The following is a 16,632-nucleotide window of genomic DNA, read 5'->3' on the forward strand; positions in this document are numbered from 1 at the left end:
TGTTAATTTAGTAGGGTATAAGATGCCTTGGTTTTCCTCTAACCTTCAAAATACATTTGAGTCTGTAGTTACCAGTGTTCAACATTATAACAACAAGAAAAAAAACATTATAGATATCAGTAAATACTGGGATTACCAAAACTAGGTGGAACATCATTAAGAAAAAAGAATGTGCTGGTGAAATTGTAAATCATAAAGGGACAGGTAGGTAAAGAAAGACCATCAGAAGAACCTTTCTTCAAGAAATATAACACCACTGCTATGTCCTTAACACTATGGTGTCCTGAAATGAAGGGAACTGTGTAAACAAGTGTTTAAACACGGAAAAACAAGTTTCAACATGGAAAAATAACTAAATGTATAAAATGTCTGTATTAACAGAAAGGTCTTAAAACTGCTGCCTGCTTTTATAAGCAGCAGTACTGTCCAAAAGACTGGTCTGGTGGGAAAGAATTGTGCTTGGTTTAACGGTATTTTTTAAATTTTTTTCATATCAAACAGAATTGATTATCATGACCTGACTGGCATTAGAACTGGCCTTTTACTGATTTGTGTAATCCGATGTTACTTACAGAGCAGTTTTGGCTTCCTGAACCACTGGCAGCAGTCTGTAAAGACACTCCTCTGATCTGATGAACTTTTTCAGATCAAACTCTTCCAGTTTCTCTTTAGATGTCAGCAGCACAAAGACCAGAGCTGACCACTGAGCAGGTGAGAGTTCAGCTTCAGAGAGACGTCCTGAACTCATGTAACTCTGGATCTCTTTTACCAGAGAATCATCGTTTAACTCGTTCAGACAGTAGAACAGATTGATGGATCTCTCTGGAGAGGGATTTTCCTTGAACTTTAACTTGATGTACTCAACTATTTCCTTTCTGCTGTCAGAACTACTTCCTGTCTGAGTCAACAGACCTTGGATGAGCTTCTCATTAGACTCCAGCAAGAGTCCCAGAAGGAAACGAAGGAAGAGGTCCAGGTGGCCATGGTCACTCTCCAAAGCCTTGTCTACTGCAGTCTTCAGAAAATCAATGAGCTCCGTTGTTTTGCTCTCTTGTGATGTGGACTGTGGTTCAAAAACGCTTCTGTGCTCATTTCTGACACAAATGTATGCAAATACAGCAGCGAGAAACTCCTGAATGCTCAGATGAACAAAGCTGAAAACTGTACCAAGGAATCTACCAGTCTCCTGAGTGCACAGTCCAGAGAACACCGATATTTTACTGGGGTCAATTCCACACGATTTTAGATCATCTTCATAGAAGATTAGGCTGTTTTCTTCCAGTTGCTGAAAAGCCAATTCACTCAGTGCCAAAATTAACCCTTCATCCCATGGGGTGTCCAAGACATTCTTTCCAAAGTACTTCTTGTTCCCCTGCACAATCTGAAAGATCAGAAAGCATGTGTACATTTCCGTCAATGACTTTGGTGTTTCCTCACTCTCTGTTTCTTCCAGAATTTTCTGAAGCACAGTGGCTGAGATCCAACAGAAGACTGGGATATGACACATGATGTGGAGGCTCCTGGATTCTCTGATATGGTCAATTATTTTGTTAGCCTGGTCCTGACCACTGATTCTCTTTCTGAAGTACTCTTCCTTCTGCTGATCATTGAAGCCGCGGACCTCTGACACCCGGTCAACACACTCTGCAGGGATCTTACTGGCTGCTGCTGGTCTAGTGGTTATCCAGATCTGAGCTGAGGGAAGCAGATTTCCATTGATGAGGTTTGTAAGCACAACATCCAGTGGAGCTGCTTCACAGACATTTTTCAAGATTTCATTTTTATGGAAAGACAGAGGAAGTTTACATTCATCCAGTCCATCAAGGATTACCATGACTTTGTACTGGTCTGTTAATATCAGGCCTTGTGTCTCTGGGAAGAAATATCCGATGATGTCCATCAAACTTTGATTTCCTCTCTTTAAGTTCAGTTCCCGGACAGGAAGTGGAAATATGAACTGGATGTCCTGATGTTCTTTACCTTCAGCCCAGTCCAAAATTAACTTTTGCACACAGATCGATTTTCCAATTCCTGCAACTCCCTGTGTCAGAACAGTTCTGATTGGTCTGTCTTGTCCAGGTAAACATTCAAACATGTTCCTGCATTCAATCTGTACCTCTTGCTGCATCAGATTTTTCTCAATACGTCTCACTTCATGTTCCTTGTTGACGTGTCCAGCTCCACCCTCAGTGATGTACAGATCTGTGTAGATCTTATTCAGACTGGTGGATTCTCCCTGCTTTGCAATTCCTTCACAAACATGATGATACTTATTTTTCATTCCTTCTTTAAGTGGATGCTGTATAACTTCAATCAGCTCCTCTGATAAATAATTATAAAAGACAATAGAAAAATAGACGGTAAAAGATGTCTCAACAATCTTGCAATCACACATATTTTCTATTATATCCAAATAAATCTTTTGTTATCTGTTGATCACCTACTTTGCAAAGCAGAGGCGACGTCCTCATGATTCATCAGGTTCAGAAAAGACAATGTCATGCTGAGGACTGTCTGTTTCAAATTCCACCTTACTTGCTTGACATTTCTGTAGTAAGTTGTGTTTTCCTTTCTCAGAAGTTTCTTATACAATTTCAGCTCGTGCTTTATAAACACAATCATTTTGTTCTCAAGATCCTTAAAAAAGCAAAGTTTGAAGAGAATTAATAAAATACAAATTAAATCATGATGAACACTTTAATTACATTAAGATAATTTAGTCTACTTTGTACTTGATCATATGTAATATAATAATTTACCTACATTACATTATACTATTTACATTTTTTAAATGAACAAATTCAAAGATCTTATTTTTACTTTATAGTCTATTTTTTGGTGTTTATTGGAAAATTGCTTTGTAATATCTACACATACAGCTAGAGTGTAATATGTTAGTATTCAGAGAAAAACCCATTGTTTAAGAGTGTACTTTAGTACACTATAATTTATGAACTGTGCATGCTCTTATTTCTAAGAATTAAGTCTATTACAATAAACAGATGCCAGTGCAACTGAAAAACTAATCTTCACTAATTCACATTTCCAACTGGCCCCCCCAACAGATGATATCTGGCTCCATGTAGGTCAGGACAATGCGTGACATTGTATATCAATGCAGACAGTAAGAAACAAAGATGTGCTTTGTCTGGTCAGCTCCATTTAATTTGTTCCAACACACTCATTTTTGCAAACTTGTAGGCATGGGGCAATTTTGGGCTCTAAATAGGGGGAAAAATATATTAAAAAATCTAACAATGAAGCAATTTTAAACAAACAATTCAACAAACTGAGAGGAATTTCAGTGTGTAAAGCACAAGATCACAAGCCTAAAATGAACACGACAATCTCTAATCCCTCAGGCGGCACTGGGTTAATTACCACCGTACAGCAATAGCTGATAGAACCACACAGGATTACTTTGGTAAATCTCTGTCAACAAATGCCACTTAAAACTTAATAACTACTGTGCTAAACACAACGCACACACCCCCCCCCCCCCCAACACCCACACACACACACCCACACACCAGCCTGTGGTCTTGTGTGAAGAATTTTTAAATGATACAAGCACAATCTTAATGTGCTTTGTCAGGGAAAATAGGACAAATAATACCTGCATAACTTTAGCTGGTATGATCAGATGTACAGTATATTCAAGCAATAATACTAGGCCTGTCATGATAACATTTTCAGGACGATATATTGTCCCAGAAATTATTGCGATAAACGATAATATTGTCATTTTAAAGGGGCACTATAGATAATGCTTTTTTCCTGCTTCTGCGCTACCAAAAGAGCTTTAAGACAATGTGCCACAGTAATAATATACTAGTATAAAGGCCTGTCACAATCAGTGCTGGGCACGTTACTTTGAAAAAGTAATTAGTTACTAGTTACTTCTCCAAAAAAGTAACTGAGTTACTAACGGAGTTACGAAAATTAACCCAAAATGTTGACAAAAATATAATCTAATGAATTTCAAAAACTGGAAACTAAAAACTCCACACCACCAGAGAAAATGACTAAGACTTGTAATACTGAAAAAAAAACAAAAAAAACGGAAACATCAAATAAGCGTCCAGGGATGAAATTAAACAAACCAAACCACACTCAAAGGAAAAATGTATAGATAAACAAAACAAAAGAATAGACAAAAACAATCTAATGATTGTTAAAATGGTATTATTATATCAGTTTAACAGCTGGATCAAACAGCTTCACTAAGGAAGAAAAGAGAACACAGCAGCACCTCAGATACCGGAGCAGCTAAAAAGAGAGCTTAACTTCCTTAAAACGGAACTTGGCCTGAATACAACAATTCTCTCATTAACCTCTACAAATTCTACAAATTTCTAATAATTAAAAAAAAAACAAAAAAAAAACAGAGTAATATAGCTGTGGAACAGTGAAATGGCGATGATAGGAAGAGATAAAGCTACAGAGATGCGCAGCAGAAACCGAATGAAGGCCTCAGACCCCGGCACAACACTACCTCGCAATCACTGAATTGATTAGAGCACACAAATAATCTCAATTGTGCCTCACTTCACCACGCCAAACCACAGGTAAAGCCACAGGCCCAGTGGCCAGAAGGTCAAGTTCACCGGAAAGAGGAAGGGTTAACCTGGGCAAACGACTTCCTAAACCCTCCCACTACCCCTTTTTATAGGGTTAGAGCGACCACCTCACCATCAATCCATCCTCACGCGCACACTTGCGCCTTTGCCTAAAGTAACATGCAGTAACAGGGTGTCGGAAATGGTAACGACGTTATAGTTACAGTCAGTGTAATTAGTTAGATTACTCGTTACTGAAAATCTTTACCCCCATCACTGGTCACAATAATTTTTTTGTGGACGATATATTGTCCCAGAAATTATTGCGATATACGATATTTTTGTAATTTTTAAACTATTTCAGTAAATGCCACTGATATAATGATAACAGAATAGCATAAAAAAGCAATCATACACTTTTTAAAGACAACTAAATTTGAATTCATCATTTCATATAATTAGTTTGGGAATTATATACTTATTTCTTTACCTATTTTAGTCCACACTGTGTATGGAGTCACAGTTATTGAAGCATACGTTGCTAAAATACTGTTCACTGTTATATATGTGAATAAACACAATAGACACAATATCACGATTATCACAAATTATTGAGGTCATGTTAATTTATTGTACGATATATCGATATTGCAATTATTGTGACAGGCCTAAATAATACACAAGGAGGAGTGCTATAAGAGGTGTGCACTTGCAGGTGTCTAGCAGGCATTTTCACCCCAAAGTGATCCGATGCGTAAGTGATTAGATAAAAGACCCTGGAAAAGAATGGTGAGGGTGAAGTGGGTGTATGTAGCTAAAAGTGGTCTTTTACTTTCACTTTATTCCCCAGACCACTCCACTCAAACCACACAGGGAAAGCCCCCTGTCTTAGATAAATCTTATTCGCTTTGGAGAAGATCTTTAGTGGTTCAAAGATTTTCTAAACGTGTTGTGATTATTTCTGGCATCTTTAGCACTGCTGCTTTATATATGTCTGTGCTGTTTCAGCTTGTGTTGTTGCTACAGTGGTGCTTCAAAGTTTGTGAACCCCACTGAATTTTCCTTTTTCTGCATAAATGTAGTCTAAAACACCCAATTCTCCCTACAAATCAGCCTCAACTCTGGAATGCTGGTGCGAATGTTAGATCATAGTGCATTTTATGTTATAAATAGTGGTTACATAAATGTGCAGTTACAGTGCATCCGGAAAGTATTCACAGCGCTTCACTTTTTCCACATTTTGTTACATTACAGCCTTATTCCAAATTGTATTAAATTAATCTCTTTACTCAAAATTCTACACAAAATACCCCATTATAACTATGTGAAAAAAGTTTTCTTGAGAGTTTTTAAAATGTATTAAAATTAAAAAACAAAGAAATCATATTTACATAAGTATTCACAGTAGGGCTGCAGCTATCGATTCTTTTTGTAATCGGGTACTCTACTGAAAAATCGATTCGATTAATCGAGTAATCGGATAAAACATTTTTTTTGGTTAAAGAGCAATTAAAAAGGAATTTTACTCAATAATGAATGACCAATTGGTTTCCTTGTTTAGATAAGTTATATTTTTAAAATCACAGCATACATTTCCAAATTGCAAATACAAATAAATAAACCACAATAAAGAAATAAATACCACAATAAAAAAAAATACATTTAATTACATTACTTTCAATTTTGGATTTCTTGTAAGTATCAAATATAGGGTATTAATCAATAAAAAAGGCATAAACATCCTCTTTGTGTTTTGCATCTTGGCTTCTGAACAGCTGAGACGTTGTCAGTTCTGCCAGTGTTGGATCAGTGTGCTGCATTCTTTAACCACCAAGCCACTTCTCCAAAATATATCAGGACCTGTGGAATAATTGTGATACAGAATTATTACAAATGTGGGTTTTTTCTTTATTTAAATGTTGGACTACTTGGGTCTAATTACATCACTAAGACTAATAAGCCTAATAATAAGTTCATGGCCGTGCATTTATGATCGCATTGGGGCACATTAGGCACTAGTAGTAATTCATATTTTATCCAATAATATTTTATCCAATAAATAAGAGACACATGTCCTTATATGAACAACACAGTGTTCATACACAGTTTTTGTCTTACTGGCCAAATGTACTCTTAGATGAAGAAATCATGCATTTAGTTTTCAGCTAAAGTAACTTCAGTGTAGCTAACTTTAAAATGATTATTGTTTATATTCTGAACTCCACAGCGCTGTGTTTACTGTTTCGATAAAGCATGTATTAATTTGAAAACATGTCTCTATTCTAATAAACTATAAGTAATAGACAGTGTTTCTATTAATACGCACTCCACAGCGCTGCCGTTATGTTATTAAGGTATATTAATGTTAATATCATTGATTTATTATAAGTTACATTTACCTGCTCTCTCGGCGTCCTCGCGTCTCGGCTGTCCTCAGCTGAGATGGTGTAGCATTTAAACGCGCTGTTTTGGGAGGCAAGGACGCGCTGCACTGAATACAGTTCACCGTTCCAACCTAAAATGCTTTTATTCCTTTAAAATCGCTGTTTTCTCTCGCCGCTTCCATTTTTGCCGCTGCTGAAACCTCCGTCTCCTTCCCGGGCGAGGGTGACGTAAAGCTGAGCACGTTGTCAAAAAAAAAGTCGCGAAAATACCGCGCGCTGAGTTTATTAATTAAATAAACGATTACTCGAGGCACAGAAAACTAATCGATCGATTTTTTTAATCGAGTTACTCGATTTACTCGAGTAATCGTTTCACCCCTAATTCACAGCCTTTGCTTAATACTTTGTAGAACCACCTTTTGCAGCAACTACAGCCTCAAGTCTTTTTGAATATGATGCCACAAGCTTGGCACACCTCTCTTTAGGCAGTTTTGCACATTCTTCTTTGCAGTACCTCTGAAGCTCCATCAGGTTGCATGGGAGACGTCTGTGCACAGCCATTTTCAGATCTCTCCAGAGATGTTCAATCCGATTCAAGTCTGGGCTCTTGCTGGGCCACTCCAGGACATTCACAGAGTGGTCCTGAAGCCACTCCTTTGAGATCTTCGGATTGTTGTCCTGCTATAAAAAATTAACCGTTGCCCCAGTCTGAGGTCAAGAGCGCTCTGGAACAGGTTTTCATCTAGGATGTCTATGTACATTGCTGCAATCATCTTTCCCTCTATCCCGACAATTCTGCCAGTTCCTGCAGCTGAAAAACATCGCCATAGCATGATGCTGCCACCATCATGCTTGACTGTAGGGATGGTATTGGCTTTGTTATGAGCTGTTTCTGGTTTCCTCCAAACATGACGCCTGGCATTCACACCAAAGAGTTAAATCTTTGTCTTATCAGACCAGAGAATTTAGTTTCTCATGGTCTGAGAGTCCTTCAGGTGCCTTTTGGCAAATTCCAGACGGGCTGCCTTGTGCCTTTTACTAAGGAGTGGCTTTTGCCTGGCCACTCTGCCATACAGGCCTGATTGGTGGATTGCTGCAGACAAGTTTGTCCTTCTGCATTTTTCTGTATCCTTCCCCAGATTTGTCTACAGACAATTCTTTGACTTCATGCTTGGTGTTTGCGCTCTGACATGCAGTCAACTGTGGGACCTTATATAGACAGGTGTGTGCCTTTCCAAATCATGTCCAATCAACTGGATTTACCACAGGTGGACTCCATTTAAGCTGTAGAAACATCTCAAGGATGATCAGTGGAAACAGGGTGCACCTTCATGGCGAAGGCTGTGAATACTTACGTAAATGTGATTTCTTAGTTATTTTTTTTTTAAATACATTTTCAGAACTCTCAAGAAAACTTTTTTTTACATGGCCATAACAAGGTATTTTGTGTAGATTTTTCAGGAAAGAGATTCATATAATACATTTGGAATAAGGCTGTAACGTAACACGCTGTGAATACTTTCCGGATGCACTGTATTATAAGGGGGTTTGCATAAGAAGGGTCTGCACCCTACATAATAAGGCAGCATGATTGTTGGGGGAGAGGGTGCAGGAATCACCAGAGATGTGATGGGGCTCAACTTATATACAATGTTTTCTGTTTGCTTTAACTTTTATTTCTTCTCAAAAAAGCCAAATTATACACTGCCTGGTCAAGGAATAGGTCAAACTATTATTTCATTGGGCCACCGTTAGCTTTGATTATGGCACACATGCACTGTGGCATAATTTTCACATGCTTTTGCAATGTCACAAGATTTATTTCTGTCCAGAGTTGCATTCATTTTTCCTCATTTGTATTGTCTTGTATTGATGATGGGAGATTGGACCACTGCACAAAGTCTTCTCCAGCAAAACACAAAGATTCTCAATGGGGTTCAGTCCAGTTATGTACATGGTGGCCAATACATGTGTGAAAATGGTGTCTCAAGCTCCCTGAACAACTCAGTTTGAGCATTGGACCCTGGTGTTATCTTGGAATATGGACACAGAAAAAAAATCCATTGATGGAATAATCTTGTGGTTCAGTATATTTAGGTAGTCAACAGAGCTCATTCTTCAGGTACATGAAGTTGCTGAACCTAGATTTGACCAATGCAATGTTTTGAAACTCTGCTGTGCATAATAATTTGGAACAGTGCATTTTGAGTTTTTTATTTTTGAAGAATATACTTTTTTCACGGGGAGGTTTGTTCAATAAAATTTGATTTATACTTTAACGGGTCATGACTTTTATTATACAGACCGTCATTTGCATCAACCATTTAGGAAAATCAGGGAAAAATATAATTTGCCTAATAATTTGGAACGCAGTGCATAACATCAGAAATTGAACCCAGTGAACTCAGCTGTCTGAAATAAACTTCTTTTCAATGGTGTGTGTGTGTGTGTGTGAAAGGGTGTGACAGAGAGAGAGAGAGAGAGAGAGAGAGAGAAAGAGTGAGATTGTTCCTTTGTATTAAATATGCAGTAGTTATTCGTTCTTTGGTGAAAGCAGTGCTTTATGCATCGTGGAACTTCTAGCTGTGATGTTCTTTTTTTTTTCAGTGACAGTCTTGCTTGTAATGGTGCACTCAGTTAGCCCTCTCCTGTGAGCTTATACAATTCCACATATTCAACATATTGGATCACCTGTTTCCACTACAGGACACATGCTTTTATTTTCCTCGCAGTCATATAAGTCACAGTTCTTTTTCTCAATACAGTTTCAGTTAGTTATCAATTTTTCTTTTAATTATCATTCTTACTTTAATGAAAATGTTTTCATTTCATTATTTTGTTCATTTTCCTTAACAATAATAACTATTCAGTGGGGGTGGATAATGCTGTAAGGCGAGCATTATTGTATGAACCAGACCGAGGTGGTGGGCCCCCAGTGCCCCACACTAACAGAAAGTGAGTCATGCAATGGAGAAATGCCTCGCCCATCTTGGAGTGACCCACACACTGGAATTCTTTCAGAGGCGGTTCTGGTGACCAGAGGACTAGAACAGCACCCTCATTCCACCCAGGTCAGCATGTGTGGCTTTCGACAAAGGATCTCCCACTCTGGGATGAATCACAGAAACTTGTGCCTCTATCCCCATGCCAACCACCCATAACACAAACCCCCCCAACCCCCACCCCCCCTCTGGTTCTCAAATAAAACAACCACATCCCACTTGTTTCCAACTTGTTTTCAGGACCAATTCTTTTAAAAGACAGCTGCTTCGCTAGCGATCACCTAGAAAAATATTTATAAATTCTTCCTTACATTGAAGATGTCAAAGAAATCTTTAGGATTCCTTTGATGCTGTTCACCATTGGCATCCGGCTCTGACCCGCTTTTGTCTCTGCAATTAAAATGAATTTAGACAATTACTCTACAGTTTTTCACATATGTATTTTTTAACTAGGTACCAGACTGTTACATTGACCATTACAGTTAGTATTTTTGATAAACTGTGTTTACATGAGCAGTGTAGAGCTTTTTTGTTATCTTTTTCTGCACTGTAGAAATCACAATATCAATATCGCAAACCAGGTACACTGACTGTAAATAACTCAAATCCATCTTTACTCTGAAACCCCTAAATAAAATCCAGTGAATCAGTTGCCATAAAAAGTCACTTAATTAGTTAATCGAATCCAGCTGGGTGTAATTTAATCTCGGTATAAATACACCTGCTAAAGAAAGAGCATCATGAAAACCAAGGAACTCACCAGACAGGTCAGAGATAAAGTTGTGGAGAAGTGTAAAGCAGGGTTAGGTTATTATAAAAACATATCCCAAGCTCTGAGCATCCCAAGGAGCACTGTTCAATCAGTCATCCAAAAATTACACAAAACTTCTAAAACTTAAACCTGCCAACACATGTCTGCCCAGCCAAACTGAGGCCCATGGTCACTCTGGAGGAGCTGCAGAAATCCTCAGCTCACGTGGGAGAACCTGTCCACAGGACTATAAGTTGTGCACTCCACAAATCTTAATGGAAGAGTGTCAAGAAGAAAACAACTGTTGCAAGAAATACATAAAAATTTACCACAAGCTATGTAAGGGACACAGCAAACGTATTGAAGAAGGTGCTGCGGTCAGATGAGACCAAAGTTGAACTTTTTGTCCTAAAGGTGTTTCCGCTATGTGTGGCGGAAAAGTAACACTGCCAATCACCCTGAACATACCATCCCCACTGTGAAACATCGTAAAGACAGCATCATGCTGTGTGGACAGAAAAACTGGTCTGAGTTGATGGAAAGATGGATGGAGCTAAATGCAGATCAATCCCGGAAGAAAACCTAATGGAGGCTGCAAAAGACTTGAGACTGAGAAGGAGATTCACCTTCCAGCAAGACAATGACCCTAAACATACAGACAGAGCGACAGTGGAATAGTTTAAATCAAATCATTTTCATGTGTTAAAATGGCACAGTCAAAGTCCTGACCTAAATCCTATTGAGCTTCTGTGGCAAGACCTGAAAAACACTTTCCAACCAACTTGATTGATCTTGAGCTGTTTTGCAAAGAAGAATGGGCAAAAATGTCAGTGTCTAGATGTGCAAAGCTGGTAAAGACATACCCCAAAAGACTTACATTTGTAACTGCAGCTAAAAGTGGCTTTACTAATTATTGATATAGGAGGCTAAACACTCAGATTTTTATTGAATTAAATTAATTAATTAATATTTTTTTTACAAACTGAACTGCAACAGAACTTAATGTAAATCCAGAAATAGCAGGGAATACCTTTGCTGTGAAGTAGATTTTTTGTGAGTAGAATAGTTCCAGACAGGCTGCTCCAGGGGCTGCTGAGTGGATAGAGATGAGCCCGTCCTTACTCCAGTGTCACTGACTGAACGAGACAAACTAAAACAAATTGAGAAAGTTTAAATCTACTTCTACATTTAAAAAGTCAATACAGTTGTGGTTCTTGTGGTTTTACTTTATGCAGTTCTATAAGTTTATTTAGCTTTACAAACTGAAATTTCTCCTGATTTCTTGAATAGTTTAACAATATTGTGCATTGTAGACACATAAATTTACAAATCCCTGCTAAACTGTCTTTGAGCAACATTGTTTTATACATTTCAAAACTTTTCCTTACATATTTTAAACAAATTGTAGATCCTCTAGCGATCTTTGCTTCTGATGCTGCTGACTCTTTTATGAATACCGATTTTGTACCAAATTATGATTACAATAACCTGCTTACCTCATACCACCCTTTGCCTGTCCTATTTTTTTGACTGCATTAAATGCATGAAATGGATGTACAGTATATTCAGGAATAAAATGAAGCAACAGTGTGTGAATCAATGATACTGTCTGACTGCCTAACAATACCTCTGACTGTAGGAGCTGACTGTAAACCTGTGTGTGAGGAAAAGTTCAGAATCAGTAAAAAGAAAAAAAAAATCATTACATTTTCTGAGGGGTTGATCTCTCTTTGAGGAAGAGTGGTCCTGACATTGACTGTTCACTCTCGGAGGAAACACAGCTGGATCCAGATGAGTTTGGCGTTTCTGCAAGTCCACTAAATTCAGGAAGGAAGGCATTAGACATTTTATAAGTTGGAGATATTCCAATCACAACACACCCTCTAATGGAACTCTCTTCCAGTAAAAAAAAAAAAAATAACATCTCCCATGCTACAGTTAGCAAACTGGTTCAGTGTTGGATTTGCCAAAATGTGAACACATAAAAAAGTAACTAATGAAGAAACATCAGTGGCTGTCCTAGCTTCATTCAGCAAGAGCCCACAGCGTAGCACTCGCCACATGTCACTGGAGAGTGGCATCAGTTGAACATCCCTTCAGCGGATATTAGCTACTCACAAATGGCACTCTCACAAACTCCAGCTGCTGCAGCATCTCAACGAGGATGAGCCAAATCGGCACACTGGATTTGCAGAATGGGCAACACAAAAATTGGAACAGGACTCTCAGTTACTCAGATACTGGAAGCCTGTGCTAGCATTTCTTCTGCGGTGTTGCTATCAGTGTGTGAAGAGTGGGAGAAGAGGGTTGCATTGACAATCCAACACAATGGGAAACACTTAAACACATTTTATAAGTGGTCAAAAACTTGTCAATAACTGATGAAAGAATAAAGTTACGTTAAACATTGATCATGAAGTTTGATGTGTCACATGACCCTTTTTCTATTGAAGAATCCAAAATCCAAAATGGCCGACTTCAAAATAACCGCCATGGTCACCACCCATCTTGAAATGTTTTCCCCCTCCCATATACTACTGTGCCACAAATAGGAAGTTAATATCACCAACCATTCCCATTTTATTTCGGTGTATCCCTATAAATAGCCCACCCTGTACAATTAAAATCACAGGGAAGTTCTCATGTTTTCCTACACCTAAAGTCAATTTTACACCACAGTTCTCCTATAAACAGTTAACTTCAGTCTTTGCTTTGACTCAACAGAGACACAGCAAAGACCAACAGTACTAATTTACAATGGAGACCACCACACTCAAGGTTTAAACTACATGCCATCATCTTTTGTTTCGAGTGTGCACACTCTGAGCCGCACACAGACACATTCCTTTTGCATGCACCCACGAGAGGGCATACGCATTATCACTACACACGTGCAAATTCTGTCGATCGTGCACACATGCACACACGCAATCCCCCTCCACACTTTTAGCTAAATAACCATTTAGCTCTTATTGTAATTGTACTGATTGCTGTTTGTAGTATTTGTGTTTAGATTAGTTTTTGTATTAATAAATCCACCATTTATTTTCACCAAGTTGTCTGAGTTGATTTCATTAATACCAATTGCTGATGATATCTGTACAAAGATTCACAATCATTTAAACCTTCAGATCTCAGATCTCATTAATATTGCTTTTTCTAGTTAGAAATTAGAGATTGTGATATTAATGATTTGATTACTTATATGAGACTTATTTTTAATTAATGAGACAAATAAATGAGAACATTTTTATTATTTGAGATTTCTGAGGCTGGACATCAAACCTTATATTTGAGGCCTTAAAAACGTGACCCCCTTTTCTATATTGATGCAGCCCACACATTTTATACACCAAATTTCCCCTTACAGTGGCTGGGTGTTGGTGCCATGGTCTTTAAAAAAAGAAATCTATATCAACTGCCGGTTTCTCTGAAGATGCTTTGATTAAAGCCATTATGCCTCACCAGTGTTTTCAAATTTGTCATTGTATTTTTTTTGTATATTTTTAATGTTACTTTGGAGGATGATGAACTTTATCTCTGACATGATATTGTTACTAAGGGGGTGGAATACACCTGCTTGGTATGTATAGCAGTGTTGGCTGGCATATTATGAACATGCTGATGGAGAAGTTTGTGTCTGTGTTCCTTAACAAGTGAATTTAAGTTTGTTGTACAAATGTCTGTAGTAACCCAGAACACCTAACAGATTCTAACTGTAAGCATGTTATCAGTTGAGGAGTTCAGGATGAGAAAGAAGAAATAAAAAGTTTACCTGTCTTGATGGACTGATCCATCCTTGATATTGGGAGGATTAAACATTGAATTTGTACTCTTAAAGGACACACAGCTGGATACAGGTGAGATTGGTCTTTCTGCAGTCCTACTAAAATTAGAAAGTAAGGTTTGTAAGAATTCTAATAGTGTGGGTATCCTTACCACAAGTACATTTAAATATGTTATAGATGTTACATAAATGTTTCTATCTGTAGTAACCCAGAACACCTGTACTCTAACAAATCCTTAGTGTAAACATGCATCTGGGGAGGAATTCAGGATTAACCCGAAGAGAAGTTTACCTGTATTGATGAGCTGATCCCTCTTTGAAGGAAGGAGGAATATATCCCATTGAACTCTTGAAGGACACACGGCTAAATCCAGGTGAGATTGGTCTTGTCCTGATTCCACTTAAAATCAGAAAGAGAAGTGTTTTAAATATCAACAATATCTAGCACTGGAAACATAATAAAGTTATAAAGTAATAAAGCTAGAGTCACTGCAGTGGTGAAATTACTTACAGAAATAAGTAACATATTATTTAAATTGCGATTAGATGATCAGATAATGAATAGTATGTTATTAAACTCTTGTGGTCATCTGTAAAATGCAGCTCTGATAAAGAGCCTTGAATCACAAAGTCTCCAAAACTACAGCTACTGTGTTGAAGTTAATGTCATCATCACCTGCTGTTTTTAAATGTATATACCATACATAAGAAGAGCAATCACAAAATATTGTTGTGATTAATACAATTATTTCTTTATCAATTGATTCCACTAATACAAGAGAGGGAAAGGTAAATTAGTCAATGTTTTATTGTCTATATTCTATTATTTTTAGACTTCCAGTCAAAGAAAAACATGAATAGCAATAAACACCTTCCCTGGAGCTCTGATTCCACTTTAAAACTGGGATGAGCTGGCAGATATGGCATTGACTGGTCACTCTTCAAGGACACACAGCTGGATATAGGGGAATCTGATCTCTTCTCATTTTCACTGAAAACACAGTGAACAATTTCTTACTTAAGAATGCTGTTATTTCCACTGCACAAAACAATATATACACTATAGCCTCCCTTTTAGAAATGTAAAATATGCACAAATTTAAGATATTAAGATGTTATAATATGGAAATATGACCATATAAAGGAAAAGAAAAACATAATAAATATAAAATTATTCAATAGAATAACAATTTTATATGTTGGCAAATATGTCTGCCCGATAAAATATGTATAGTTATGTACATAAAATACATGTTTTCAAATATATGTCACATACCTGTCTGGCCCATACATAAGGTAAAACAAGTTCAATTAATCACAAAATATTGTTTATTGATTAATCAAATTAATATTTAATCAATTGATACAAATACAAGAGAGTAAAAGGTAGATCAATGTTTTATTTTACATTTTTGTTCAAAGTAAAACAAAGAGTAATAAACACCTTTCCTTAGGGTCTGATTCCATTTTAAAATCAGGACGCATTGGCAATGACCTGTCACTCTTCAAGGACACACAGCTGGATACAGGAGAGTCTGGTCTCTTTACACTGAAAACACAGTGAAAAAATTCTTATAAGCATTAAGAATGCTACTATTTCCACTGCAAAAAATGTTTAGATACACTAAAGCCTCCATTTCAGAAATTTAACATTCACTGTACCATGAAATACAGTGGTATGAAAGTTTGGGCACCCCTGATCATTTTCTAGACTATCCTTTATAAATCATTGGTTGTTCAGATCAGCAATTTCTGTTAAATCTATCATACAGCAGATAAACACAGTGATATTGGGGAAGTGAAATTAAGTTTATAGAATTTAAGGCAGGTGCATACATTTGGGCACCCCAACAGAATAATTACATTAAGATTTAGTAGATCCTCCTTTTGCAGAAATGACAGCCTCTAAATGCTTCCTATAGCTTCCAATGAGAGTCTGGCTTCTGATTGAAGGTATTTTGGACCATTTGGACCATGGTCTTTACAAAACATCTCCATTTCAGTCAGGTTTGATGGTTTCTGAGCATGAACAGCCCGCTTTAAATCACACTACAGATTTTCAATAATATTCAGGTCTGGGGACAGAGATGGTCATTCTAAAACTTGTACTTGTTCCTCTGCATGAATGCTTTTGAGCAGTGTTTAGGGT

General features: G+C 37.4%; 1 protein-coding gene across 8 annotated transcripts in view; it reads right to left on the reverse strand.

The window, feature by feature from the left end:
* LOC103035935 (NLR family CARD domain-containing protein 3) overlaps positions 1-16,632 on the reverse strand; it is a 48,466-nt gene that overhangs the window by 14,816 nt on the left and 17,018 nt on the right. For 7 of the 8 annotated variants that reach the window (XM_049466415.1, XM_049466413.1, XM_049466412.1 and 4 more), the window contains 8 exons: positions 15,355-15,474; positions 14,776-14,883; positions 14,472-14,582; positions 12,403-12,513; positions 11,727-11,846; positions 10,257-10,335; positions 2,445-2,637; positions 573-2,322 (listed from right to left, as the gene is read on the reverse strand). In XM_049466415.1, coding sequence (XP_049322372.1) covers positions 573-2,322; positions 2,445-2,637; positions 10,257-10,335; positions 11,727-11,846; positions 12,403-12,513; positions 14,472-14,582; positions 14,776-14,883; positions 15,355-15,474 — 2,592 coding nt within the window. Of the gene's footprint in view, positions 1-572; positions 2,323-2,444; positions 2,638-10,256; positions 10,336-11,726; positions 11,847-12,402; positions 12,514-14,471; positions 14,583-14,775; positions 14,884-15,354; positions 15,475-15,927; positions 15,961-16,632 lie in introns of those variants that run through there. The other variant, XM_049466416.1, reaches the window with a different exon arrangement.

The sequence above is a fragment of the Astyanax mexicanus genome, chromosome 17, assembly GCF_023375975.1.
Source record: "Astyanax mexicanus isolate ESR-SI-001 chromosome 17, AstMex3_surface, whole genome shotgun sequence".
In the NCBI taxonomy this organism is placed as follows: domain Eukaryota; kingdom Metazoa; phylum Chordata; class Actinopteri; order Characiformes; family Acestrorhamphidae; genus Astyanax; species Astyanax mexicanus.